Source organism: Mitosporidium daphniae (genome assembly GCF_000760515.2).
Source record: "Mitosporidium daphniae strain UGP3 chromosome Unknown contig-70, whole genome shotgun sequence".
NCBI classification, from domain to species: Eukaryota; Fungi; Microsporidia; genus Mitosporidium; species Mitosporidium daphniae.
This window is the reverse complement of record NW_013546153.1, coordinates 1-26,297: the sequence shown is the minus strand read 5'-3', so window position 1 is coordinate 26,297 and position 26,297 is coordinate 1. Positions and strand designations below refer to the sequence as shown.

At 42.9% G+C, this 26,297-nt stretch overlaps 11 protein-coding genes across 11 annotated transcripts; 5 read left to right on the top strand and 6 right to left on the bottom strand.

Annotated features, from left to right (window-relative positions):
* Positions 1-496: 496 nt before the first annotated feature.
* On the top strand, positions 497-1,198 carry DI09_70p110 (uncharacterized protein; the record flags this gene model as incomplete). Its single annotated transcript, XM_013381389.1, has 1 exon — positions 497-1,198. One exon carries the CDS (start codon positions 497-499, stop codon positions 1,196-1,198), a length of 702 nt encoding a protein of 233 aa, XP_013236843.1.
* A 541-nt stretch (positions 1,199-1,739) lies between these two features.
* DI09_70p100 (pre-rRNA-processing protein TSR1-like protein) lies at positions 1,740-3,813 on the top strand (the record flags this gene model as incomplete). Its single annotated transcript, XM_013381388.1, has 2 exons — positions 1,740-2,959; positions 3,192-3,813. The coding sequence occupies 2 exons, from the start codon at positions 1,740-1,742 to the stop codon at positions 3,811-3,813; spliced, it is 1,842 nt and encodes a 613-aa protein (XP_013236842.1).
* Positions 3,814-4,014: 201 nt separating this feature from the next.
* Positions 4,015-6,231, bottom strand: DI09_70p90 (uncharacterized protein; the record flags this gene model as incomplete). Its single annotated transcript, XM_013381398.1, has 1 exon — positions 4,015-6,231. One exon carries the CDS (start codon positions 6,229-6,231, stop codon positions 4,015-4,017), a length of 2,217 nt encoding a protein of 738 aa, XP_013236852.1.
* Positions 6,232-7,042: 811 nt separating this feature from the next.
* Positions 7,043-8,095, top strand: DI09_70p80 (uncharacterized protein; the record flags this gene model as incomplete). The annotated part of the gene is made up of 1 exon (XM_013381397.1): positions 7,043-8,095. One exon carries the CDS (start codon positions 7,043-7,045, stop codon positions 8,093-8,095), a length of 1,053 nt encoding a protein of 350 aa, XP_013236851.1.
* A 918-nt stretch (positions 8,096-9,013) lies between these two features.
* On the bottom strand, positions 9,014-10,498 carry DI09_70p70 (uncharacterized protein; the record flags this gene model as incomplete). Its single annotated transcript, XM_013381396.1, has 1 exon — positions 9,014-10,498. The coding sequence occupies one exon, from the start codon at positions 10,496-10,498 to the stop codon at positions 9,014-9,016; it is 1,485 nt and encodes a 494-aa protein (XP_013236850.1).
* Positions 10,499-10,508: 10 nt separating this feature from the next.
* On the bottom strand, positions 10,509-15,721 carry DI09_70p60 (filament-forming protein; the record flags this gene model as incomplete). The annotated part of the gene is made up of 4 exons (XM_013381395.1): positions 10,509-10,620; positions 10,682-10,820; positions 10,933-11,231; positions 11,382-15,721. The coding sequence occupies 4 exons, from the start codon at positions 15,719-15,721 to the stop codon at positions 10,509-10,511; spliced, it is 4,890 nt and encodes a 1,629-aa protein (XP_013236849.1).
* An 82-nt stretch (positions 15,722-15,803) lies between these two features.
* Positions 15,804-16,847, bottom strand: DI09_70p50 (uncharacterized protein; the record flags this gene model as incomplete). Its single annotated transcript, XM_013381394.1, has 1 exon — positions 15,804-16,847. One exon carries the CDS (start codon positions 16,845-16,847, stop codon positions 15,804-15,806), a length of 1,044 nt encoding a protein of 347 aa, XP_013236848.1.
* A 747-nt stretch (positions 16,848-17,594) lies between these two features.
* Positions 17,595-20,570, bottom strand: DI09_70p40 (L-asparaginase; the record flags this gene model as incomplete). Its single annotated transcript, XM_013381393.1, has 5 exons — positions 17,595-18,472; positions 18,514-18,721; positions 18,764-19,347; positions 19,576-20,020; positions 20,298-20,570. 5 exons carry the CDS (start codon positions 20,568-20,570, stop codon positions 17,595-17,597), a joined length of 2,388 nt encoding a protein of 795 aa, XP_013236847.1.
* Positions 20,571-20,760: 190 nt separating this feature from the next.
* Positions 20,761-21,406, top strand: DI09_70p30 (uncharacterized protein; the record flags this gene model as incomplete). The annotated part of the gene is made up of 2 exons (XM_013381392.1): positions 20,761-20,930; positions 20,956-21,406. 2 exons carry the CDS (start codon positions 20,761-20,763, stop codon positions 21,404-21,406), a joined length of 621 nt encoding a protein of 206 aa, XP_013236846.1.
* A 576-nt stretch (positions 21,407-21,982) lies between these two features.
* DI09_70p20 (uncharacterized protein) lies at positions 21,983-22,345 on the bottom strand (the record flags this gene model as incomplete). The annotated part of the gene is made up of 1 exon (XM_013381391.1): positions 21,983-22,345. The coding sequence occupies one exon, from the start codon at positions 22,343-22,345 to the stop codon at positions 21,983-21,985; it is 363 nt and encodes a 120-aa protein (XP_013236845.1).
* Positions 22,346-22,599: 254 nt separating this feature from the next.
* On the top strand, positions 22,600-26,297 carry DI09_70p10 (uncharacterized protein; the record flags this gene model as incomplete). Its single annotated transcript, XM_013381390.1, has 4 exons — positions 22,600-22,986; positions 23,199-23,576; positions 23,695-24,749; positions 24,812-26,297. Coding segments are annotated over 4 exons (3,306 nt in total), but the record flags the coding sequence as incomplete, so codon positions are not given.

Genomic DNA, 26,297 nt, shown 5'->3' with positions numbered 1-26,297 from the left:
CTCGATCAAGTAGTTAGACATTGCCTCGTGGTTTGTTCCGTCTTTGAATGGCAGCGACAAAAAAAGCCTGCCACTGATCTTTTCTTTGTTGAGCCATATTAACACCCCGAAGGAGAACGGGATTTTGGGGTTGAAAAGTATGTTTGAGGCCTATTGTTTGGATTTCTCGAAAAACTACTTTTCCAGCTCGCATCCCAAATCTGAGCATCCATGCTTGGTGTCCCACATGTTGGCGCTGTATAACTACTTGATCGAGCTTTGCTGGGATTGTTTTGGCGGAAGCGAAATTTTCATTGAGATTGTTGAGAAGGTTAGCATGCATGTTTGATTTTTAGTCCGTAAGGCGGCTTATCAATGGGCTCCCGGGAGCATCTGACCAAATAGCGCTGTATTTTGACTCCCTATTAATCCAATCGTCTTCTTGCTGTAAAATGCCCGAGTTCGAGGATCTCTTACATGCAGCAGTAAGGCATTCGCCCGTACCAATTAGATGATAATGTTCAAATTCTTGGATGCAAAGGAGGCCTTTAATGAGATGCATTCTAGATTGCTGGCTAAACGGCTTCTCGATGTGGCTCCTGTCAATGCAGAAAACGAGCTGTTGTTGCTTGGCCAATTGAGAGCCACCTGCGGCCATGACTACACTTCAAAAATGTTCAAGATGATTTCTGATATCAAAAAGGGGCCACACATAACTGAGGGTTTTCTCGCCCATCTTTCCTCGGCCATTTCCAAGCCGGGTTTTGATTTTTCAGTCACAATTCTGAATGCCAGGTCTTGGCTCTTCCCGTATATCTCATCAAGCTTTAAAGGGCATGAAAACGACACTTTTTTGCTTCCTTTATCTCTTCACCGTGTCGTCGCTTCGTTCGAAACATACTTTGCTGAAAAAAATCCCAAAAAGAGGCTCGCCTGGGACCATTCATTGTCAATTGGCGAGATTGAGGGGACTTTTTATGCAAAGGGAACTTGCAGAACGTATACGTTTGTTATGTCCGGCGTTCAAATGGCCGTTTTTTTAGAAATCCAGCAGAGAAGAGGAAAATGCACCACCGCTGTTGACCTTATGGAGAGGTTGAAAATGGATTCGCATAAATTCGGCTTTTCAATGCAGCCTCTGCTGTCTTGCTCCCTGCTTTTACAAACGGAAAGCAGTGGCCAATTATCAATCAACGCTCAGTTTCATAGGTACTTATGAGATTGCCACCGTTTACTGTAGTGAGTCCAAAAAGGTGATCTTTTTTTCTCCTGGCTGCTCATTTTCCGAAGAAAGGCCGATATCCCACTCCAAGTCGGCAGAAAAAATATCCGATGGTTGTAAGGAGTTTGTTCAGGTACTTTGGGGGTTTCAGCTTTAGGCTTCGACCATGCGCATCATGAAGGCCTGTAGGAGAGAGCTCCTATCAACCCTGATTCAAGAGATCCTACTGACCACGATTCCCTTTTATTTTGTCGAATCGAGCAACTTTATTGAAAACATCATCAACGGTCTTATTTCAAAGGAATTTCTGGCTTTTGACGAGTCTGATCGAAATTATATCTTGTATTGTCCATAATAAACAGCTAAATCAACTTTGTTCCAAGGGATTCCTGCACGTAACGTTGAGAAAAGTGAGCTGACCAAGTATCAAACGCAGCCTCAATACCCTGTCTAATCCTCCAAAAGAGCATACTTGGAGGGCCACTTAAATTGCAGTTGGCATTTTTACTTTGAAATTCTTAAATTACATTTTTAATTAATGGGGAATAAAGCCGTGCCAAGCATAAAGTGGACCCGTGAGCGACATAAACCATTCAAGGGCTCATCAAAATCCAAATCCTCAAAAAAAGGAAGAACAGCCAAAGAATCTTGTCAAAAGCATTCTGCAAAAGCAGAGCTAAGCAAAGTGGACCGCAAAAACGCCTCAAAGGTTGTCCAAAGACATAAAAAAGATGTACTTTTCAAGCAACGTCAGCTAAACTCGCTGGTCAAGCCCGTCATTACCATATTGGCGATTTCGGAAAAGATCACTATGCCTATTTTGGATCTTTTCGCTGCCAAAATTATTTTTTTCCCACATGGCTCATTCATTCCCAGTATTCTCGATGCAGTGCAGGTAAGTGATATTCTTCTGCTTGCAACAAGCCCAACTGATCCCTCAGATGAATGGTCAGAGGCTGTTCAGTTTTCGATCCGTCTTCAGGGCAGCCCCTCTTCAGTGGCAATCCTTGTTGCAGGTGAAGATCTCAATGTTGATCCCACTCAAATCATCAGTGAATGGGCTGCATACTTATCCGATCGCTATACTGGATCTGTTTCGGAGCGGAAAAAAAATGTATTTATCCTTCCCTCTCAGAAGCCTCAGTTGGAAGCTTTTGCTTTGAATGCTGAACGAAGAGGCTTGTCTAGACCACATAACAGAAAAAGGAATCCACCCCCATACCTTCTAATTGAATCTTCTCTCTTTGATGCTGAAAATCGATCAATGACCTTCAATGGCATTGTTAGAGGAACTCGAAGTTTCTCAGCCGACGATGCCATTGTCTTGCCTGGGATTTCATATCCCTTTTCCAAGTGGAAAATATCGTCAAACTGCATAGATTCGGATACTTTTTCCCTTTCTTCACGCGTCTTTGAAAGGTGCTCATGCCATGAAACTATGCAAGAAGAGCAAACACTATCCATGCTTCCCCATTCTATTGGCAGCCCTGGGTTTTCCAAATCAGTGTCAAGGAAGGATAAAAGCGCTGGTGAGGGTATTTCTGACTATCAATCTGCTTGGCTATGTGAGGATGAAGAATCATTCGATAGCTGCGGCGATGATGAAATGCAAATCGAGCACGAGGAAAAACACATCGATCCTTCGTCAAACCATAATCAAATGGAGGATGAGAAGGAGATCGAGGACCACTTTGATGACGAATCCAGCGATATTATCACCGTTCCTCAAGATATTTTGGCAAAGGATTTTCTTTCAGAGTAAGCGTCTAATTTCTCATTTTAGATACCGTCCTCTCCAATATTTCTCCTTTAACCAAAAGCAGCATAAAAAGGAGCATGTTTTTACAGAAATTTCCAAACCCTTAAACGGAGACCCTTCGCACCCCATATCTTTAACCATTGAGAATATTCCAACCTCAACAGATGCGTCTCAAATTTCCAATTTGCCTTATTTATGGGGAGTGCCCGTGCTAACATGTCCTACTTGCAGAGGTATATCAGAAAAGCAATCAAAGGTTATCTTTTCCGTTAAACTTGCCTCCTCTACACCGCTGTCTAATGTGGATGGAATTTTATCCAATTGCCTTAATGTCCAAATTGGGCCGTGGAAATCCACAGTCAAAGCCAGCTATACAACGGAGCATAGGAGTTATGCTGGAGGCCTTCCATTTTCATATCATCGTTTACTACGATCCATTCCAAAATACCAGTCTTTCTTTGTCCACATCGAAACCCCAGGCGCAGAATCAGGTGTGCCTCTTGATGTTTCGTCTTGTTATCTACCTGTCATCATTTATGGCGAAAATGGACTGCCCATCGCAACTGGAGATATTATTTCAAAGTCTCGCATTCCAATCGCTTTACTTCAGCGAGTAACGCTAGTGGGATATCCGTATAAGATTCACCAAAAGTCAGCAGTAATTCGCGGAATGTTCCACTCGGCCGAGGATGTCGAATATTTCTCTCCCATAGAAATCGTTGGAAAGGCAGACAATCAAAAGGGGTACATTAAGGAGTCTCTTGGCACCCATGGTCTTATGAAAGTGTCTTTCAATCGTACAATTGCTAGACAAGAGCCAGTATTTATGCATGTTTACAAAAAAGTCGAATAATAAATTATGCTAATTTAAAAGAGGGGTCAGCCGAGAATCGAACTCGGGACCTCTCGCACCCTAAGCGAGAATTATACCACTAAACCACTGACCCTCAACTTTTTCGTAAAAAAAGTGTATAAATTTACTTATAAAAAGGTCATTTCACGAAACCAAACCATATTTCGACTTTTTGCTGAGAAAACAATTTTAATTGCATAATTAAACCCTTAAAATGTCATAAATAAGATCAACACAAGTCTCAACATCTTCGAAATGCGCCGCAAATAGTAGCCGGCTCAAGGTCAATTTAAATCTTTCAGTAAATGGCGAAAGTCTAAACAGGCCGAAAATACAGGCGGATAACGCATGTTTCCGTCCAGATGGACTGAATAAATGCAATATGATCGATTTCCTTAGGCAACAAAATAAAAACGAAATGGGCAAGGTAATGTTTAAGTAGTTGCAATAATGGACAAGCGATGCGACGCTGCAGAATTTGCACCGTTCATCTGGAATTTTAAGCAAAAAAGAGGCCTCCGATTCAAAGTAAAGATGATCTTGATATAAAAGCGCGAGAAAGGAATACTCCCAACATTCAGGAACGATGACTTTATTGCCTGTTTTGGCAAAATAATGAAGAACTGTAGAATTCCCAATCAGTGTCCCCTCAAATGCAAACCCCAAGCTGGTGCTGGGATCCTCAAAAAGTTGCTGAAAGTTTTTTGCCAAATATAAAGATAGCAGAAAGAACCGAAATTTAAGATCAAGTCGATGATGGTAAGCTGCATATGGAAAAGCAAACGAGGAAATTGAAAGGCCAAAATTTCTTTCAATCGATTTTGAATACTCAACAATGGACCGGAAATTTTCCGGTATAATTTCAGCGCTTGATCTCAATTTGATCACAATAGGCCATAACGTAAAGATCTGCAAGTCCCCGGGTTTGCAATAGCTCCACAAGATGAGAAGCGATTGGGCGAATTTCTCGTTTAAATTGCCATCTTCGATCGATTTAAAGGCAATCAAGGATAGGCAACAAAGCAATTTCCCGCGCGTAGATACATGGCAAAAATTAATCCATTCGATTTTATTTGCACCAAGACGAAAAAACGATAGTATACCCTTAATATGAATGCAGGTTTCTGTACAATTTGCCTCGAGTATGTCTTTTTGGTACGCATCAGGGGAGAGAAAAGATAAGCAAGCATCAATGATGTCCCTAAGGATATAACAAAGTTCGTCTTGCGACTGAAGTAGCCATTCAACACCACCAGAATACATAAATAACGGACACAGAAGGTCCAATGTACTCATCAGGTTCTTTTGTTTATATTGCTTAAGCAAGCATGAAAGGCCGTTTTTTAACCAAACCTGTCTATAGACCTCCAATGAAGATTTTCGAATAGCTTGCAAAACAGAAAATGAAGCTGCCATTAGAAGAGGATTTTCAATTGCTTCTTCAAGCAAATGCAGCATGAATGGAAGAAAGAAAAGGAAAAAATCGTGCTTTGATCTGATAAGCTCGCACAATGTAGACGCAAGCAGTGAGCAGGATGCCGACGTTTGAATTATTTTCGGAAAACAGGCTTCAAAGGACAGCTTTAGCAGTTTGGCAGTGGGTTTGTTAAATGGTATGCGACACAACAAATGCTTGATTATCAATAGGGACTCGTAAATGGATTTTTCTTCAACTCCGGTATTCCCGATTAGATAGTTACACGCCACAGAAAAGATATCATTGCATATGAAACACGGAACCAAAGACACCGTATTTGAATGCATAAATTTTACGAGCGTTCCAAGCACCGACACGGACTCGGCTCTTTTGCACACGCCATGATGTGGAGTTGATAATGTGCTAGCAACCAAACGAATTGGGCTCTTACAAGTATCATATGACAGCAGCCCAACAAGCCAAAGAAAATAAGTGGCTTCATTGACGGTAAAGATATGGTTGTTTGAAAAGCTCAGTTCCAAAGAAGAGCAGAGCATTTCCTCTAGTTGAGAAAAGTTTGAAAATGCATCGTTAATGAGTCTAGATGCTAGCAAAGATTTTGTGCAAATCTGCGCACGAATTCGGATACGATCACAAATAGACTGCTGGTACAGCGAGAGGGATAGCAGTACATTTGCCTCGTCCACATCGAATTCCCTGGGCATCAGCATAGGTAAGCCACGGGCTGCATATAAATGATGAATGATATGCAGAATTGCTCTAGTTTTTTTTTCCACTCTATGCTTTTTGCTTGCTTCAAGACAGTACGTTGTGTCTAAAGAGACTTTGATGGATAATAGAGATGCCATTAATGAGTCAAAAAAGCCGGGATTTTTATACGTGGAGAGCTTTTCTTTTTCTTCAAATGTGGCAATCGTTACAAGAGTTCTGAGCGATAATTCCTTTGATGCATACTTGGATTTCTTGGCTTCAATTGACATAAACCTTGGTGACCATTAAAGTGCAAATGTAAATTTATAAAATAAAGTGAAAATTCTTGCAAATCCAAGGATCCGTCGTCATATAGCCCCTCTGGATTTAAAGTTTACATATTTTGAAGCGTAAATTTGCCACTCCTCTGTTGCCTCATCATATATCTGCAAGATACTCGTTTGTCCACAATAGAAATCGATAGCCATTTACCTGGAAATTCAGCCCATAAAAGCAAGTGATGCAAGAATTCATTAATGAACCGCCATTGAATGGTTTCAGTTGCGACGGATAGTAAATTTTAACAGATTAGGTTCTATTTATACCTTGGGATTTGTTTGTTTGCTTTTTGGTTTCAAATCGCCAGAAAAAGTATCAAATTCTCTGCTAATAGACACCTTATGGCGGATATGTACAGAAGACACAACAAAGATCATCTACGAATAGCTTTCATAGAAACATTAGCAAGATCCAAGTCTTACTTATCCAAGAAGGGGTTTCTAATCCACCAAATCTCACTTGCGCTAGCTGAGAAAGCACAGGGGCAATTAGCTTCATTTAATAAAATTTAACCGAAACTAAACATGTGCTCAGCCCAACCCTGGCCATCCGCAGTATAGAAATACGCTCGGCTAGCAGTTTAATTGGCATATTAAAACTTGGCTCTTGTAAAGTGTAGCCAAATCACAGCAAGTTTAAATGTTCAATTTGCTCTTCATATATCACACTCATCACATGCCGATAGGGCTTCATTTTAATGGCACTTTAATTAAAAGTTTGCATTTCACGTGACAAGGATACACCTCCTGTTTTTTCACCCAAATGAACACGATCAAAACACTCAGCACCCTTGCACTCATATTACTTGTACGTAGCGTACTGAGCAAAATTTTGAATATTGAATATCTTTGCAACTTCATAGGAGACAAGTTTATTCCGGAGGTATTTAAAGGAGAAGAGCCAGTAGCTGTAAACAAGGCCATGAAAACAATATTTTCGCTTTCTAAAAATAATTTACTGAATCAAGAATACGCGATTAGCCCAGAGGTCTACGATAAGATTATGGACACCATTCTACAAGTCTCCAATTTCAATCCATCAGATGTTTACAAGAAGGTACAGGATCTGAAAATCTTGCCATATGATACCGAGCTAAGAGCCTTTGGAGATCAGACCAAGTCTGTTGTTTTCTTTTGTGGATATACAGGACATGCAATGTTGTGTGAAATTTTCAAGGTCGCCTCTCCTGATCCCAAACATGAGCATTTATGGAAGGTCCTCATTTACAACACTGGCGGTGGATTAAAGCATCACCCATGGTACCATGTTGGTCCAACGATAAAATTTTCACCAGTGGTCGTATATGAAGGTCCTCCATTTCTTATCAATGAAAACTGGATTGAGGCTGCATTGAATTTTGGCGAGTATAAAAAGGTTATCACGAACTTCTATCCCAGACTTTTCGGCGATTTTGATCGATCCAATGAAATTTATGACGTTTTTATTGATCCACAAAGGGGAGGAACATGTGCTTTTTCATCTTATCACGCATATTTTATCTTTAAGCTTAAAAGGAAAAACTATAATGAGATCTTTGCAATTGCATCTTTAATTGCGCTGCAGCATTTTGTATCTCAAAAAGATCCTGATTTTGTTTCAGAAGAATATCGCACAAAGTATGCCTTTTCTTCTAAATCGAAGCTAAGGCAATCAAGTGAAAGCCAAGAAGACGCCGAAAACTTTATCTACAAAGCATTATTATCTGATAAAAATGTTTTAAATGAAATCGAAAGGTTTCACTTTTTAAGATGGAATTTTGATTTGGTTGATACGATGTTCAAATATCTCGTTGAAATTGGCAATTGCATTTCATGAAACGAAAGTTTGAATTATCGTTGGTGTCTTTTCCTGTCCTTTTAGCTAACCTTCATATCATTGCTAGTATTTCTTTTCATTTTCCATAAAGACTAGCGCTGATTAAATGAAGAGCGAAATGCAATGAAAGCTATGAGAAATATGCTTTTTTGAACTTCCATTGAGTTGACAATTTGGGAATGAGATTTTCTGGCTTTTATTTACTGTTTTGCACCGGAAATTGTGCATCCAGTGAAAATGTTAAATTCAATAATTCCGGATCTGCGAAATTAAACTCCCAAAATTTAATTACCCGTCTGTCTTACTTGCGTGCTTTATGGTCCAGGTAATAAACGATTTTCAAGATGGTTGAAAATACGGAGTTAGGGGCGAACTTTAGCATAGCCTGCCTTAGCTAAAGCTCAATATTCACTCCAGATCTAAGCTTTTCTAAATTTTAGATTGGTCAGTCAACCTATTAAATAGTCGAATTAGCTGGCTGCAATCGTCAATCGATAATGCCTCAATAAATTGATCCCAAAAGTGATGAAGATTCTTTCTGGATCAAAGACTGGAGTTTGATCTAGAATCAACTTACCCCTAAACTAGGATAAATTAAATCTTTGGCTGAAGATTAAAAATTGCGTCGCGACCCCTATGGCAAGAATCAAAATGTCGCCTTTCTAATAGTGTGATAAACCCCTAGCCTTGACCCGGGTGGTAAGTTCAATGCAATTCTGATTATCTGCACCATTTACCTTTGATGGGGATCTGTTTTGCTTCAATACATGAAGAACATCCTTAGCCGAAAGACAAAATGTCAAAACGGCACGAATTGCAAGTACGGCAACTAGGCTTTCAATAGTCGTAAAAGCCAAGTATTAAGTATTTATGAGGTGCACAAATCTAGTCAATTAATAATCAAGCAGTTCTGGCCGTTTATATATCGGTTTCGAAACCATAAAGTGCACCTGGGCATAATCGCACAGATTCTTTCAGGGGTGGCTCAAAAGCACCGTGCATCTCATGGTACTTGAGGGCCCTGGAAAGAAGTGTAGGAGGCGGATATTCTCTTTTGTAGCTGCTAGTTCTTAGACCACTTTCAAGAGGATGTGTTTTCGTATCTTTCATCATACGATAGAGGGAACCTATCCGTGACATTTCCATGACCTTTCTACGCCATGGTTGTACCACGTTCCTATGATAAGCGTAGAACACAGATTTCTCTACGTCTTTGTATTTGCTGAGAACGTGTAGAATCTGCGGCGGCAGCAAAAGATAATATCCTGCTAATGCTGAATATAATGCCGTTGCCGTTGATGTTTGTCTCAGCGACGCTACAAGAGCCTCCAGTTGTACAAGTTTCCCAAGCATCAGAAATACAGAAAGTGCAGATATTTTTTTCTCTCCACGTAGGAAAATACCTTGTGGCATTCCTTCATAAACTAAGCTCTGATCAGAATAATCCATTTCTCTGACCCAGCGTTTTGAACTTTGTATAGCTAGTCGTCTTAGGCGACTCCGGAAAGCTGCCTCGCCCTCTGCGAGCATGCTTTTGACCCCAGCCACAGTAATGAGACATTTACTAGCTGGAAAATACTGCCTCAAAACATCCATAGCGACAGGGAATATATTAGCAACCTCGCCCTCTGTTGGCACATTAACAAAGGCTGTTGAAGATATATCAAGCAACTGGTTAAATGCGTCTTTTAAGGCAACCGTGAGCCATAACATGGTCAGTTTTTTTGTCATTGATGCAGGCATCCGATAGCGGTGCATCAACGGAAAGGCATTTCTGTATGTTTGGATAACTTCAAACTCCGCTATGGTCTCGCCGACAATCCGAAGCAGCACAACGACCGTGACCTTAATCAGGCTTTTGCGGATATTCTCCAAGGATTGCTTGCTTATATAAGTTAACTGGGCATCAAAAATACATTCATGACAGCTAGACGAGGAGACTTTACGGAATTCAGCTGAAGCACAATACCTACATTGCACAATGGCTTCATTCGGTAATTTGGGGTTATAGCGCCCAATAGCGAGCCCATGTGCTGGAACAATCAGCGCAGATCGAAAAAAGATTACAAGATTCGCAAGAAAACTGGTCCAAAACAGACGTTTGGCGACATCGCCTTTATCTGAATTCAGTGAACGCTGAATGGCGGGGAGTACGCGTTGCACAAGAAAGACAGCCATCCTATTGACGAGACCAAAGCGCCAGAGTAGCTCGCAGCGCTGCGCCACAATAGTCCATGGGAAAAGGGCCACCGCGTCATCATTTGAAAGCCTTGTCGCCATTAAAAACTGATGAATCGAGGTGATTCGAATCAGCAGCCAATCAGGCATGGATTCACAGCAACTTCCACTTCTTTCACAAGCCTTAGAGCCATTATGAATGAAATTTATTGGTAACCCAATCATCTATGCTTGATCATCCATTGTTGAGGAGAGAGTAAAAAGGCGTTGGATCGGCCTGTGGATACTGCTCCAAAGCATCTAATCGCGCTTGAAGCATTGAATCACACAGAAGCGTCTGAAGTTCTCTAATCAATAAAATTTCGTCGCTATACCTATGTTGATGAGGCGATAAATTGACACATGTACCTGTAGCATTTTGCAGCAAGGAGATACCGTCCTGCCATTGCATCTACGAGTTGGCGTTGATGATCATCTGCCAGCCGCGCATTTGCCATCACGATAAGTGACCGGCGTGCTCGCAACACTTCTAGAATGCTTCCCGCGCCTATATTCAGCTAGGAATGGTACCGCAATGCGAAAGGGTTAGTGTTGCATGTTCTATCCATGCAGCGAGGCTAGGCGCATAGGAAAAAACTACATCCAAACAAAAAACATACTTTGGATCTCAATGGTCGTTCCAGGCACAGTAAAAACCCGGATGCCCGCTTTCCCGTCATTAGACGCTACATTCGACGTTACAGAATTCTTCTCGCTAGTTACTTGAACGTGATTTGTAATTTCCCTGGCATCTAGCAGGGCGAGTGGATCGGCAGGAAAATAACTGCCGGTCTGGATGATAATACGATCGATGCCTAGATTCTGATAAAAGCCCGTGTGCAATATTTGATGATCTAGCGCGGCTTGGATGAGCTCATCAAAGCGTGTAGAGCCAACAGTTACAAACGCGCTCCGCATTCTGCAAAATCAAATTGTAAATTTAGGCATGGAACGAGCTAGCAATGGACTCCAATATATGACTGCTTACTTATTAAGATCGCATCAGTGACAGGTTTTAAATGTCAGCTTAGCTTTTATTAACCAGCAGCGGGTCTCTATTTTGGCTTACTTTTTCTTTTTTCCTCTTTTGGGAACCCCGGCTGCGCGTGTCAGACCGCCGCTTTTCGACCGCTTAAGGTAGGGATTAAGGATGGAAGCAAGTCCCGGTGGGCTATCGCTGGATGCTGCCATTCCATCCGCAAATTCCGGTGGCGTAATCCGCTGAAACGGTCGTTTGTCTACGTTAATTCCATTGCTCTCGGCTTGTTGGCGGTCAGAGAGACGTTTCAGCAACCTTTGCTTAATCTCTTCTTGCCGCAAAAGCAGTTGTGTCTCAACCGAAGAGTCAATGGTTGTGGTCTTGTCAGAAGCCAAAGCGGCAGAAGTCGCAGAGAGAGATGAATCCTGCTCTGTCTGGGCTGTGATTGATTCTATTTCGGGCTGATCTGTTTCTGAGGACTGGAAATCGTCAACTGGCTCACAGACCGGGCTAAAATGTGTAGGGGGGATGCTGTCAGCAGGGGCTGAAAAATCTGGAAAATCTGGAGGCTGAAAGTCGCTGAGAGGATGGATGGAATCTGGTGATTCCATATGGCCAGGTGTCGATATCGATAATACTTTGGCATTTTCGCGCTCTGGGGCCAAGTGTTCAATACTTTGATCGCGTTCTGCGGCTGAGTGTTCAATACTTTGATCGGGCTCTGTGTCAACAACAGGCTGTGGTAAGGATAAAGATTGTGTAGTGGATTTGGGCTCAAAGGTAGAATTCGAGCTTGGCTGAAAAGAAGGCGTTAAAGACAAAATCGAAGACGTGGAGGCCTCGGGAACAGCATCTGCAGCAGGGTTAGATTGGGAGGAGACCGCTTCTTGACCCTCAATCGATGGCTGGTCCTGAGAATTTTTCGTAGCCTCAGATAGCTCCATGGTGAGGTGCGCGAGACGCTGTTCTAAAGCAGCCTTTTCATCGAGAAAGCCTTGCTTGAGCACACGATATTTTTCCAAGATAGACTCGATACGTTGCGACTTGAGGCGCAGAGTGTCCTCTAACCCTGCCATCTTTTCGCGCAGGCCTTCAAGCTCTGCATCTTTGGTTTCACCCAATGACTCTCTCTCGACAAGTTTAGCTTCTCGCATACCAAACTCTGAGATCCGCTTCTGAAGCGCCGAAACTTTTTCCCGCAATGCAGATACTTTAGCATCGGTCTCTTGGAGCTTGGTGCTTTTTTCACGCAAGTTCAACGATACAACTTCTAGCTGTGCAGTTTTCTCCTTGAGCTCGGCCTCTTTTTCATGGAGTGTAGCCTCAATATGTTGGACCTGATCACGAAGTAGCATGTTCGAATCAAGGATCACTCTGAGTTGCGCTTGAAGCTCGACGGCATTTCCAGCAACATCTTTAGCATCGTCGCGCCGCTGGCGCGCTTCAGCCAGGGCAGCCTCTAGCCGCCTAACTGCCATTCGTAACCGCTGTGCCTCTACCTCGAGAGCAGCAATTTCTAGCGCGGCAATCTCTGTGGAAAAGCCACTTCCAGATCGATGGGGTCCGTTTTCATTCTTCGTGGCCGCAACAAGGGCGCGGGAGGCAGCCTCAGCAGCATCTCTCTCGCCTGCCACAGCGTCTATGGTGGCGCGAAGCGTTGTAGTTTCCGTCTGTGCGTCTGCAAGTTCACTCTTGGCCTGAGCTAGTGCAGCAGCATGCTCACGATCACGCACCAGAAGCGCTGCATGTTCACTGGCAAGAAGGCTATGAGTGCGCCGCGCCTCGTCTAGCTCTTCCCGAAGCCGCTCCATGGTGGCGCATTGCTCCATAGAAAGTCTCTCTGAGCGCCTATAGGCCTCAAGATCATTTTCGTAGCGTTTAACAAGTGCCTCTTGAATAGAAATACGTTCATCCTGAGCAAGCGCTTCTTTTCGTGCTGTTGCAAGCTCTTCTTGCAATTGGAGAACTAAATCTTCTGAAGCACGAAGGTTAGTTGCCGCTTCTGCTTGTGCTTCACGCAATGCCATTGCCTCCTCTGCCATACGCAAATATTTGCGCGCCAATTGCGGTGCGCCTGATGGTGCTTGGCCTTTGGGCATCGCAGAGTCCTTGGTATCCGAGTTTTGAGATGCGTCATCCCCATATGGATATGGCTCCACATGAAATGGAAAGGAATCCCGACTAGATATTGTAGGTTCTCGATGAGACGGAGATAAGGGAATATCATCTAGCATGCCCTTGTTTGGTTGTCGTCCGAGGACAAGATCAAGACGGCCCTCTGTGGCTTCCAAGCGACGTTGGCTTTCAACCAGCTCGGCTTCTGCAGTGGCGAGGCGTCCGCGCAGAATTTCTATTTCTCGCTGTGCATTCATGCGTTCTTCGCGAATTAAAGCCTCACTTTCAGTGGAGCTACGTGTCGTGGCTCTAACAAGTCTTTCAGAATCGCTGAGTGAAGCGCGAAGCGCCGCCTCAGAGTCCTCCAGCATCTGTAGCCTACAAGTAGCATCCTGCCTTTCGGCCGCATATGCATGCTCTGCATCAGCAAGTCTGCGTTCCAGTAACGAGAGTGCAGTGTGGAGAGAAGCTCTTTCTTCTGCATGTCCTGTCGCCATAAAAGCGATAGAAGATTGTGTCAGTCGAAGCTCGGCTCCGGTAGCCGCAGCCTCTGCCTGTAACGCTGCAGCTGCAGCCTTTGCATCGAGTGCTGCACGTTGTACATGCCCCAATTCAAGTCGCATCGATTCTGAATGTGTAAGTGCATCATACAATGCGTCCCGTAGTGATGCGGCATCTTGGTCACGTCGTATTAGAGCCGCTTCTAATGAAGCAACATTTTCATCACGTCGAGAAAGCGCTACCTGCAACGAAGAAAGCTCTTCTTTCAGAGTTGCAATACGCCGCTCCAGCTCCGAAGATTTCGCAGACTGCAAAGCCAAAATATCCGAAGATGGTTTCGGAGAATCATTCACAGCATTGACAGAGAAATTGTTGCGAAGAGATGACTTTTCGTCTATGCTGACCTCTGTATCCATGGACGATCCAATGGGAACGTCTCTACTTGCTGCCGAAGCAGCTATATTAGCTTGAGTGGACTCAAGGGCGGCTGAAAGCTTATGGACTGTTTGCAAGAGCTCGCTGTTGCGTTCTTGCAGTTCGGAAATGTTACGAAAAGTGGCACCTTGCTGAGGTTCATGCTCTGCAGGGATACCTTCAATCTGGGACAGCAGTACGCGCACTTGTCGCTCGAGGTCCATAATATAGGCACGTAGCTGACGGCCTTCTCGCTCCAGCTGTTGTCTTTCTGCGCTGACCACCTCCAGCTGTGCTGCTGCTGTTTGGCTACTCTCCAGCACTTCTTCAAACTCTATTGCGAGGGCATCGAGGCGCTGGCGTGCCCTTTCGCCCTCTGCAAGCTGTGGTGCGTGTTCCTCCAGAGAAGCTGCTACGGCTGCAAGACAGGCCTGTAATCTGCTACCCTCTGCTTGCTCTGCAGTAAGCTGCGCCGCTAGAGCCATGTTTTCCATCAATAATTGTGCATAAGAGCCCTTTTGGCCGTGGGAACCTCCTGTTTTGTTTCCAATTGCGGCATCTTGATTACGTTCGTGTTCAAGGTCAACAGCAGCGAGAAGCGTAGCATGTGTGGCTTGTAGTGCAGTATGTGCCTCTTGAAGTGCCTCGAATCGAGCCTCAAGCTGTGTGTTTGCATGTGTGAGGGTCTGTTGCTCTGAAAGAATTCGCGCGCTTTCCTGTGCCTGCTCTTCCATTTTGACGGTGAGGGTATTTAGCGAGGCGCGAGCCACGCTTGCCATTCTTCGTTGAGTCTCCAGTTCTGTGGCAAGCAAAGTGCGCTCTTCAGAATCTTGCGCATGCTGTTCCATAAGTCGCCGCTGAAGTACACCATTCTCCATTCGGAGGCGATCAAGATCTGCCTCGAGGGCGGTGGCTCGGCGCCGCTGTGCGTGGCTTTCCCGTGTCGCAGCCTCCAGTGACTCTTCTAACACCGGAATATCTGTGATGCTGCGCTGCATGGATGCCATTTGTGTTTTGAGGGCCATGAGCTGATGAAGAAAGCCCGTGTCTGTGCAAAAGCCGTCGATTGCGTATTGCCGAAGTTGTTGCAGCTCAAGGGCAGAACCTTGCATCATTGGCATATATTGTGGCACATCTGATGCTAATTTTTGTGCCTTTTTTTGGCCTTCATTTGCTGCGTTTAACAATCCAGATAGGTCTGAAATGGAATCACATGGTATCAAAGATGGCTCTGGACTAGCTTCTGGGGCCAAAGCACTTTGGGTGCCGTTGTTGGAGGCTTTAAACAAACTTAACGCATCTTCTGGTGTAAAGGTCGCTTCAGATACGCTCTTATTCGCTATATACTGATCGTGGGCATATCCGGGGGTCCCGGGACTGCCATTGCGCTCTATGCCCATTGCGCTTATTAAATTTGGTCCACAATTTAATTTTACTGATTTTAAGTTTAATGCCCCCTCCCTCCCTCCTCCCTTTCTCTCCTCATCGGATGGGCGGCTGCGGTGCGTCCGACACACGCTCCTTGAGCTGCCAGATTGCTCGTTGTGCGCATTTGCATGCTGAAAGTGTCCAGTGGTCGTCTGGGATGCCACATGTGCATTCAATCGGCAGTGTGAGATAGAGCTGTAATGCCTCCACAAGCGCGTTGTTCGCGAATGCAGAGCGCTCCAGCACACGCTGTGACAGAATAAAGGACAGCAGGTCATCATGAAAGATCACCTGGGCATGACTGCCCATCGTGGCCAGACTGAGTTGTTGGAAGAAAGCCGCCAGTGCTGATGGGGAGTTTTCATCAAAGTCATCGTCCTCTTCTTCATTGGAGGACAGAATCGTTGCCGACGATGTAGGTTCAGCATACTGGTTAAGAATAGAGGATAGCGTAGAACACGAGGAGTTTGATCCAATCGAACACATGCTATTATCACCACTGTGTAAACCGGCTAAAAGGCGGTGATGAGGATGAAAATTTTCATCATTCTGAGAATGTGAGAACACGGTCCTACCGTTGGCCTGAAAATAGTTGTCCTCATCCTGTGCGGATCTTTGCGCGCCATTGAGAAGCGCCCGTGCCTGACCGTGCACCTCACGCTCAAAGAGTGTCGCTTGCGTCAAAGAAGTAAACGAAGATGAGCCAAGGCTCGACCCTGAGGAGGTGGACACCGGAGATGACGTAAATTGCATCAAAGATATCCCTCTGTGCGAGGCAGGTGTAGACGATGCCTGATTATCACTTCTACGTGCAGAGAGCAGCATTAGCTGCTGTGTATCATCCTGGATGACCATTGCAGACTCAATCGCTGGCGACGGTGGTGGGGAAAGCCTCATACGATGGAGCCTTATTGGTGCAAGCTCATCGTTCAGGACAACCATATGATTGTGGTTCGTGCCGATGGTCGATGAGGCCAAAAGATTTGCAAGTGGATGTGTGGGTGGTCGGGTCTCCTCCTGCTCCATCAATACCACTGAAGAGCTTCTTCTCCGTCTCTCTTCTCTCTGGGCGAATGATGTCTCTTCGGGCGGTCGCATTTCATTAAAAGAATGCATGCATCTCATTACTGTCTCCTCTTTTTCGGCCAATTAAAAGGTGCATAATTAGAAATTTCCTTTGAGCCAATCGAAGCCTTTGGCCCCATATGTGAAGCCAATTAAAATCTACATCCGTTAATTTACCAATTTGAGAGCAATTTTAGTGATCCATCATGATAAATTAGCTCCAATGGGACATCACATTTTAGCCAATGCTAGGCGTAAATAAAACCTACCTAAACGGCAAAATATTTCAAGTCGATCAAAGTATAAATACACGTTACATGTTATTTATTATTCGTGCATTCGAGAAATCGGTTCAGTGCGTATTCAAAATTGGCCGCCCGAGCGTTCTATAGTTATGAAAAGGATATGAACACATACATCTACGGGCGTATTTCCATAAACGTCCTTTTTTTGCAAGGCTTTTTCAAGCGCCGTGGGAGATCGAAACGCGTCTAAGATAATGTCAAGCAGTGCCGAGGAACAAGCCGATGGAAGGCGCAGCGCAATCTACCGTATTTATTGCAATAACGATACCACGTGAAGAATGGTACGCTGCTCCATATCAAATGCCATCCCCAGACTTATATTTGTCTTGCAAATAAGAAGTACCAGGGCGTTCTTCTTTGCACGTATTGCTCTAATGGTAGGAAGGTTATTGGACATTGGAAGTTTTGTACCTTGACAGAGCGGAAAGGACTAACATTTGAGACTGTTGGTTGATAATTCCCCCAGTATTCATGATTAGCTCAGATGTTTTGATATGCCCCTTTGTAAGAGCAAGTGCCAACTAGATAAAGTTAAAAACGATACCATTCTTACCGGGGTTCGGAATTCATCATCAAGAGTGTGAACCGAGAGGCCGTTTTGGAGCAGGAAACAAACGGTTTCTGGGTTTCCTAATGATGCAGCAAGGTGCAGAAGAGTCTTTGTGGACTTTTCTCCTCCAATTGGGAGAAGAATCCAGCGAGAAAACAAAATTGGGAACTCTTGCTGGATATTTTGAAGGACCTTGACGGCACCTTGAGAAACTAGCCGCTCAAAAACAGCAGGAACAATGATAGATTCAGAGTCCTCGTTGGTTGCCTTGACACACAGCTTTAACAAATGCTCCTCATCTCCCAAAATAGTATGCGTTTGCTGGTGGTCATGTACCGAATATATTGGTCGAGTGATCGGCATCGTCAACTCGCCACAAAGGCTTGTTCCTAAAAGCTGACGGATTTTTGACATCGAAAGATGTGGAGATTCCTTTCCCAACAGATAAGCCAGCTTCGTAATGGCGCACTCAACGGTCATATCTCCTCCAGGGACAATTCCAAATGAGGAGAGAAAGCGGCCGGTTTCATATAGCTCATTTTGGACGATTCCCTTCCCACATTGGCTTATGTTTATAATCACAACATCTCTTTCTGCTGCCTCTTTAAAAAGACGAAGAAGTTCTGGGCGATTTGTCGGTGCATTTCCTGTTCCAAATGTTTCCAGAACAACGCCACGAATTGGGGGCTTTAAAAAGGACTCAACCACCGGCGTCGGTATGCCCGGAAATAGACGAAGGATAGAGACGTTCGGATTAATGTTCTTCTGGACATTAAATTTTGACATCGATGAAGGCTTAATAACTGCGCTCCAATCGACACCTAAAATTAATAAGCGATTTTACGAATATCAACGCCCAATTCTGCTAACGGAGTCATGTTGTGGGACGAAAATGCATTGAAATCCATGGCGTTGAATTTTGTCACCCTATTGCCTCTGAAAAGCTTGTTTCCAAAAAGAATGGTGACTTCTGGAATGCAGTACTTTGAAGCGATGGTCATGGAACCAATAAAGTTGTGGAGAGCATCGTTTCTAGGTTCGGCCAAAGGTATCTAAAAGGTCAGAAAAAAATCCACCTGTGAGCCTGTGAAAACCACGGTCTTGCCCAAGTTTTCGAGCAAAAAAGAAAGTGCAGATGCCGTATAGGCCATCGTATCAGTCCCGTGTAAGACCACAAAAGAATCAAAATATGGATAATAAGTTTCTATGTCGCAAGCAATGGAAAACCAATCATCCATGTTCATGTTAGAAGAATCCAACAAAGGCACATGCTCCAATATCTTGTAAATTACCCTTTGCTCTAAAATGGCGTCATCATCTGACGAAGCAGAGACTGAGGACGAAAAAATTGTCTCCTCTCTGCTTTCGTATGGTGAGGGTAGTACAAGCCAAGGCGACAATGTGGTTTTCTCTGGAAAAACATGATGTTCAGGCCCCAAGTACAATTTGTCAGACGGAGATTCGTAGCCTCTGTGGCTTGAACAGATCCAGCGCAAAAACTTTTGGTCATTGGCTATGGAGAGATTGGAGAGCTCGGAATAAAAATATCCTGGAGATGGGATGTATCCCTTATTTTTTGTCCACTTCATCCCAATAGTACCGCCGGTATATATGACGAGAATTTTTTTAAACGAAAATTCCATCGCTTCATCCCCGTTAAACTCCGCAGTGTCATGTTCTGAAGAGCAGCTCATTTAATTTAATATTTGAAGCGAATAAACTTAAACGATCTACTTTGATTGGAGAAATTTGGCATGTTTTTATTAAATTAAACATCATTGGACGAGACTAGTAATTACAATTTTTTCCCAAATTCGTATGTGGTTATCATTATTGCACATGCGGGCGCCACTTTTGTAACGCGAGGAGAAAGGCCTAGTATATTTAAAGCCAGAAATAAAAATACCCTTAAAAAGCCCAAGAACCCCTTCATGATGATATATTTCACGGAAAATGGCAGTCAAGCTTGAGGCCCGTCTTTCCAACACCTGCCTTCTTGTCTTTGCAACATCAAATGGGGTCGTTAAGAATGCGGCAAACGCGCCAGAACAGAATCCACTCATGAAGGATGCCTTTAATTCTGAATTTGGAAAAAAATCTTTCGCCGTTTTGGCTTTCAGAGCCTCATAACCGAGCCAATATATTGAAGAAAATGGGACATCTCTCCAAAGGGTGGGAATAAGGCCTCGCCAAAGTGTCCCAATCCCTTTTTTGTTAATTTCAACGGAGAGACTATAAATTGTCTCTTTCAGAGACCTGAAATTTGAAATGCTTAGGGCCTGTGTCCTGGTCCGGACCAATTCTAATGGCGAAACAAGAGAAACTGCAATGGCTACAAATAAGTCAAACAGCTGGCTTTATACTTCTTGAAATTGCCCCGCTAAATAAAATAGCAAAAGAGGTTGAGAAATCATTGGACATCCCATAAGTGGCAAGGAGATTGCAAGACTTGGATTTGATTATTTCAAATCCCAACAAGTATGCGGTCGTCGATGGCACTGTCATGAGCCTAAGGTTTACACAAAGAAAAGCTACAATGCAGGGACAAGGCCTCTCCATAGAGAGAAGATCCCTTCATTTTTCAAAATATGGGTCATTCCGCCCTAAAATGATACAAAAATAACACACCAATGTGCCACCAGAAGCTCCTAAGGATTTACTAACAGCATGGTATGAAGTTTGCGGTAAGATGCTTGGAAAGCATAGATTAAGTTGAGACAATGGTGAAACTTTAAGGCTAGAGCTTGTGGGGCGATGTTGGAGCTGTAGCCTAACTTTGACAACATCAAGAGGCGTAACTATCGGCATTAAAAATGATACCAAACCAACTATAGAGGTTATGATGGCAGCTGTCGTAGATGCAATGATCCGCCGAAGTATGCTAGGCTGACATTCGTCCATTAAAAGTAATAAAAAATTTAAAACCACATTCAACCAAAAAGAATGCGTCAGCCGGGAATCGAACCCGGATCTCATGCTTGGAAGGCAGGAATGCTAACCATTATACCACTGACGCACAGTCCTCAGAAAAAATCAATTATTTTCTATAATTATTAAATCATAAAGATACTTTTGGACAAATATTTTTCGAATGAACAAGAAAATTGCCCTAGTTCTCGTACTGGCGTATGCTGCAATTTTTCGATGCTTTCCTGAGTTCCCTCATTTTTCGTCAGATTCACCTTATTTCTACTTGAAAGATCTTGGAATTCCATACGGATATAGCTTATTTTCGTTTGGAGACTTTAACTCCGATAGATTGTAATTTATATATTCGTTTATATAGTGTTGACCTTGTGTTAGTCGATCTTGCGGCATCAAACATTACCATTTTCTATTGGGATGAGGATGCCCTATTATTTGTTCCTTCTAACATTGAGATTCAGCTTAACGAGCAAATTCAGCCTCAGTCTATTGTCAGCATTGTCCCTTCCGATTACAATCTTGATGGGTTCTTGGATTTACTTGTTACCGTCCACATTCAGCCAAAATCACTACTATATAGCAGCTCTTCTGTTTATAAGCATTTTGTTTACTTTTTTGATGGAGAGGCGTTTAGTAACCCAGTAGCACTACCCGATACCCACGATGAGCTTCTTATACTTGACTATTTCGGGAATATGCATGTTTCATTTTTGGGCATTCCGGGCTTGAGCCCTGAATCAACATCAGGGAATCAAATATCGATATTTACAATTGAAAAAGATTCGGAAGGAAAATTTCTGCCTCAAAGGTAATTACTTCGCGCGCGTATCTTCCATTAGGCAATCCATCGATCCGAAACTAAACAGGCAGTTTTCGACAAATTTTGCCATTCCGAATTCCAATGTATATCTTGATATAAATGGAGATTGTATCCCCGGTAGATTTTGCGCTTTGATGTGTAGATATTGTCATAACAGCGATTGCGGAAAGTCCTTTTATTGGCAGCGACGGATACCCGTATCAAGCCGGAGATAATTACATCGAAGTTTGGAATAGATCTCCACTTAACGGGGAATGGGTTTTGGGAAAACAATTCCATTTTCCGTTTCTGTTTTCTTCGACCTCTTTGCTAGGATATCAAGACATAAGTATGGTCGTGATTTCCATTTTCGCTAGATGGCCGTGGTAGTCTGGACCTCATTTTCATATACCAAAATGATTTGTATATTTTCTTCAACACGCAGCTAGATATTTGTCCGGAAAACGCGGAATCCGCCACGGAGACATGCAAGCCTATAACGAAAAGAAACCAATTTGACCCAAGTTATGGGTACAACTTTTCATTGGATGCCAACAGCCTGGTCCGTTTATGTCGTTGCATTTAATCCTTAGCATTCGGTTGTTATTAAGGGCTCATCTCTGATCGAGAGCTCGAGTTTCAAATTTCTTGTTAGAGATTCCTTCGACCAGCCAATTCCCTTTAAATTTGGTACTGGCTCTGCTTTTGACTTTGTTTTAGGAGATTTTGATTGCGATGGGTATCCAGACTTGCTTGTGTCGTACTCAACAGAATCGGCGTCGTGGACCCATTCTGGCGCAAAAGTGGCCATTTTGCTCAACACACTTTGTACCAATGATTTATGCACTCCGGAACAAACAGAGGCCGGTCTTCGAACATTCATATTCATGTCCGAAATTAACGAAGTGCTATCGAACATCAACGGGGTTACGTCTGGAACTTTCTTCGACATTTTTGATAAGGTATTTGGATGCACATCATGTATTAGGGAATCACAGATCTTTTGTTAAATGTGGTTAACGAAACGGACAATTCCATTTACATTCTGCCTTTGCAGAACAACCATGTGCAAGATGCATTCTTCCTGAAAATGGTTACGCTCAATCCGATGTGTTTCTTGCATTCGGTAAAGGTATGTTTGGCCCGTTTACCAGCTTTTAGCGATACGGGGTCAATTATCCTGGGACCTCATATAAATATGCCAGGATGTATATTTCCGGTAAAATGCGAATCCATGCTTGTTCACAGTACTATCAAACCAGGGGCCTTTCGTTAATGGCACCAAATGTATTTGTCGGTCTTGGAAGGACAAACACCTTTGTTGAGTTCATTGATGTTGGAAAAACGGATCTGAACCTCTCTATAAATTCCGAGGACATTTCCACATGGAAGAGCCTAATTCCAAATTCAAATCTTTTCATTTTTCCTCCGTCTGCAGACCATTCCAGGTATGGCTATGCTTTGACAGCTTTCAGTTGGTATTTAGAGCTACATTTGCATCCGGGAAGACATTTTATATGGATTGTCCTTGCATGGGCATTTTCAATGCTCTCCATTGGCGTAGTAATATTTGTATTAAGAAGACTGGAAAAGGTATGCCATTCTCGGCGGTTTTCTAATTCCTTAGCAAGAGGATCGCAAAAACAAAATACCTTTCGACAAACCCTTTTAATAAACAGCAGAGAATTTCAAACGCGCCCCCAGCTGGGGGCATTTAACTTTAATTGTGTGCTAACGCGGGAACTCCCCGTGTTGTTAAAATTTTTAATGCCCTTTTTTGCTAACCCCCTATGCCTATTCGGAAGATATGTGAATATCTTGTTAAAAATGATCTGAACACATCGACTTCATCAACATACTTGAGTCTCTTTGCTGCTTTTCACAGCAATTTTGGTTGCATATCGTCTGCCGGTCACCCAGAGGTATCTCAATTGCTGCAGGCTTCACTATACAAAATATCAAAGGCCTTTGAAAAACATTCTCATCATGTCTCACCGAACCCGTTGCTTACCGATCTGTTTCAAATTTACACAATCAATCTGCACATTCTGAAGGGCATTCTTTTGCCTGCAAACGGTTTGCAACCATTTGCCGCTCAGACTATTCAACTTTACCATGAGCTTTGTAGGCTCATAATCAATATTCTCGGACACTTGTTTGAAGCAGCGGGGCCAAGCGTAAAGGTAAGTGTTGGACTCTTTCTTTCAATTTCTTTAGCTTTCTTTGGTTGCTGAATCCATTGAGCAAGGTTGTAAGCTTGTGTATTTAATATTGAACCTCAGCATCTCATCGCCCATTCAGGCTGATGCTGACCATTTATCTTATCTGTTGAGTCTTGTGTGTGGGGTCGATATTGGACGTACAAAAGACTCGGCACTATTTCAGTTCACCGTGTCATATCAAATCTACTTGTTACGATACCACTTTGTGCTACTTGAGAGCAATGCCCAATCTCAAAGCAAAGAAGCAATTCAAAATTGCCTGGAACTTGCAAATATTCCGGGTGGTTTGTTTTGTACCGTTCAAGCTTGGAATGCTACCTGTGCACAAAACGTATCGAGCTCGTATATTCGGAACATCATAAGGCTTTACCAAAGGCTTTCCTTTCTAGTTTCAGATTCCACCTCTAAAATATGTCTTTTGTGCATCTCCTTAAAATTCATACAAAGTAGTGACTTGTCTATTGAGAAAGAATTGGATTACTATTTGGTCACTTTGAACGAAATTAGAAATAAAGCACCCCACACTAGCGACACTGCCGTGTCAGAAATCACCGAGTGTGTTTTTTCTTTTTTTGAAGACAAAATTGTCACATATCAGGCGCCACTGAATTGGAGATGGCTGCATTTGTTTGAGTATATTGCTGCATCCACCAATTCTAACAAAGATCGAATACTCAAAAGCCTCAAAAGCAACTCCCAGCATCAACTGATCTCATTTTTACCCTTAATATCTCAATTTGTCTTTAAAATGTATCTTCAACTGATCCTATTCGAAACCTCGCATTGTCCTGCACTTGTATTCCAGTGTGAAAGCTCAGATAGCTCCATGATTGACGACTCTACTGCTTATTTATTGTCTCGCTTTTTTTCTTTTTTCAATTCCGTATCCGATGACCGCTATTTAAAGTCCATTCTTTTTGCTTTGGATTCTTTTCTTGAATCAAGTTCTCTCGTTAGGGACCATTTATCTTCTCCTCACCATTGCCAACTCCTACTAAAGGGTACCTTGATCATGACGGAAACTCTGCATTCCTTTCTAGTGAAAGCCCCTCATTGTCCCGATATTCAAGTCGTTTTGCAAAAGCTCAATCTATTTTTCTTTCGCATTGCCAATAAGGATTCATCAATAGACATGTGCGAGGGCTATTTTAAGAGACTTTTACTAGTGTAAGAATTACGGGTTTTACTTTTCATAGGATTACAAAGCTATACTCTGCCTCGACTGTGGTTCCCAACTTGACCTCTTTTTTAGCCGATGTGATTTTTCAAAATTCCTGCCTTGCCAATAGGATTTTGGATAATTTAGACTTTTCAAAATCCCTTAGTTTCTGTTTGATCGAAGAATTGAAGATTTCAAAGGAACATTTAAGATTCTTCATTTACTCGCTCTCATGGATCACCGATTTTAACCTGCTTGAAAAGCTATTCTTCCATGCATCTTCTATCTCTTGTTCAAAGATCTCCCCCAACAATCCTGTAATCCTGAGCGGTGCTCTTCAACACCTTTCGCTCAAGATGAGAAAATTTCTAAGCGCCAAGCATTGCAATTCAACCACGTTGTATTTAAAGATGCTAATGGAATATTTCGATCTCAACTCCAGCCTTTATTTTGAAGACAAGTTTATTTTTACCATTCTCTTCTCGTATTTTTTGATAAATTTGGAGTGTAATTTGTCTTCCTTTTCCAGCGATACTCAAAGATCTGCATATTGTAAGGCCCTAACGTATTTGCTGGAAATCTTTCACGATAACATCAAGCTGCCCGCTCGGGATTCCTTTTTCCAGGCACTTTTTTCTTTTGCCTTATGCACAGTTATGATAAGAATCAAAAAAGACGAGTCCTTCGTCACTATCATTTCTACATCCGCATACAAATCGTGTCATGTATTGCTACTTGAACACTTGGCTGCTGCTTCAGAAGTACGAATCCCATCTAAACTCGATGTTTTGTCCGATATTTTACAAGATCTTTTGGCGCTTCTTATTGCTTCATTTAGATTGGAGGGCGACTCTGAACTCTCCTTTTTGCTCTTTAATTGCTTGAAAGACACAAATTGTAGAAATACGCTTTTGTTTGCCTCAATACAAGGACACATAAATTCAGAATGTTCAGCAACGTGCAACCAGCAAATTGAAAATGTCTTTCCTTTTGCAGATAGGCTCGAGTATTTCCATCCTTCTACCTCTTGCAATCATCACGATCCCGATTCTCTTTTTTCGCTTCTTAAGTGCTTTGCAGAGCTAAGTGAAAAGCTTTCAAACAGTCGCCATAATGATCATGCTGTCAATTCGAGGCTGATAAGACTATCGAACCAATGGCATCGTCTTGCTGCCTTTTCTTCAATTTGCTATCGAATTAGTAATATCTTTTTATCGCTTGGAGACTGTCGAAATGCCCTATACTTTTCCAAGGCTGGGCTTACAAGAGAAACAAGCGTACTTCTTTGTCAAATTAACTTTTCCACACAATATGGAGGATACCTAGCTTCACAAAGAGAGCTCGAATTTTTGTTTCTTATCTTCAAATTAGATCAATTGATTCTTGGAACGGCAAATGTCAATGTGGGCCCTATACAATGGAACCGAGTAGTGTGTCCAAATTTCTTGTCATCAGATGATACAAGCGCCCTCAAGAAATTGTACAAAACATTTGGATGCTTTTCCACCAGGAGATCTCAATTA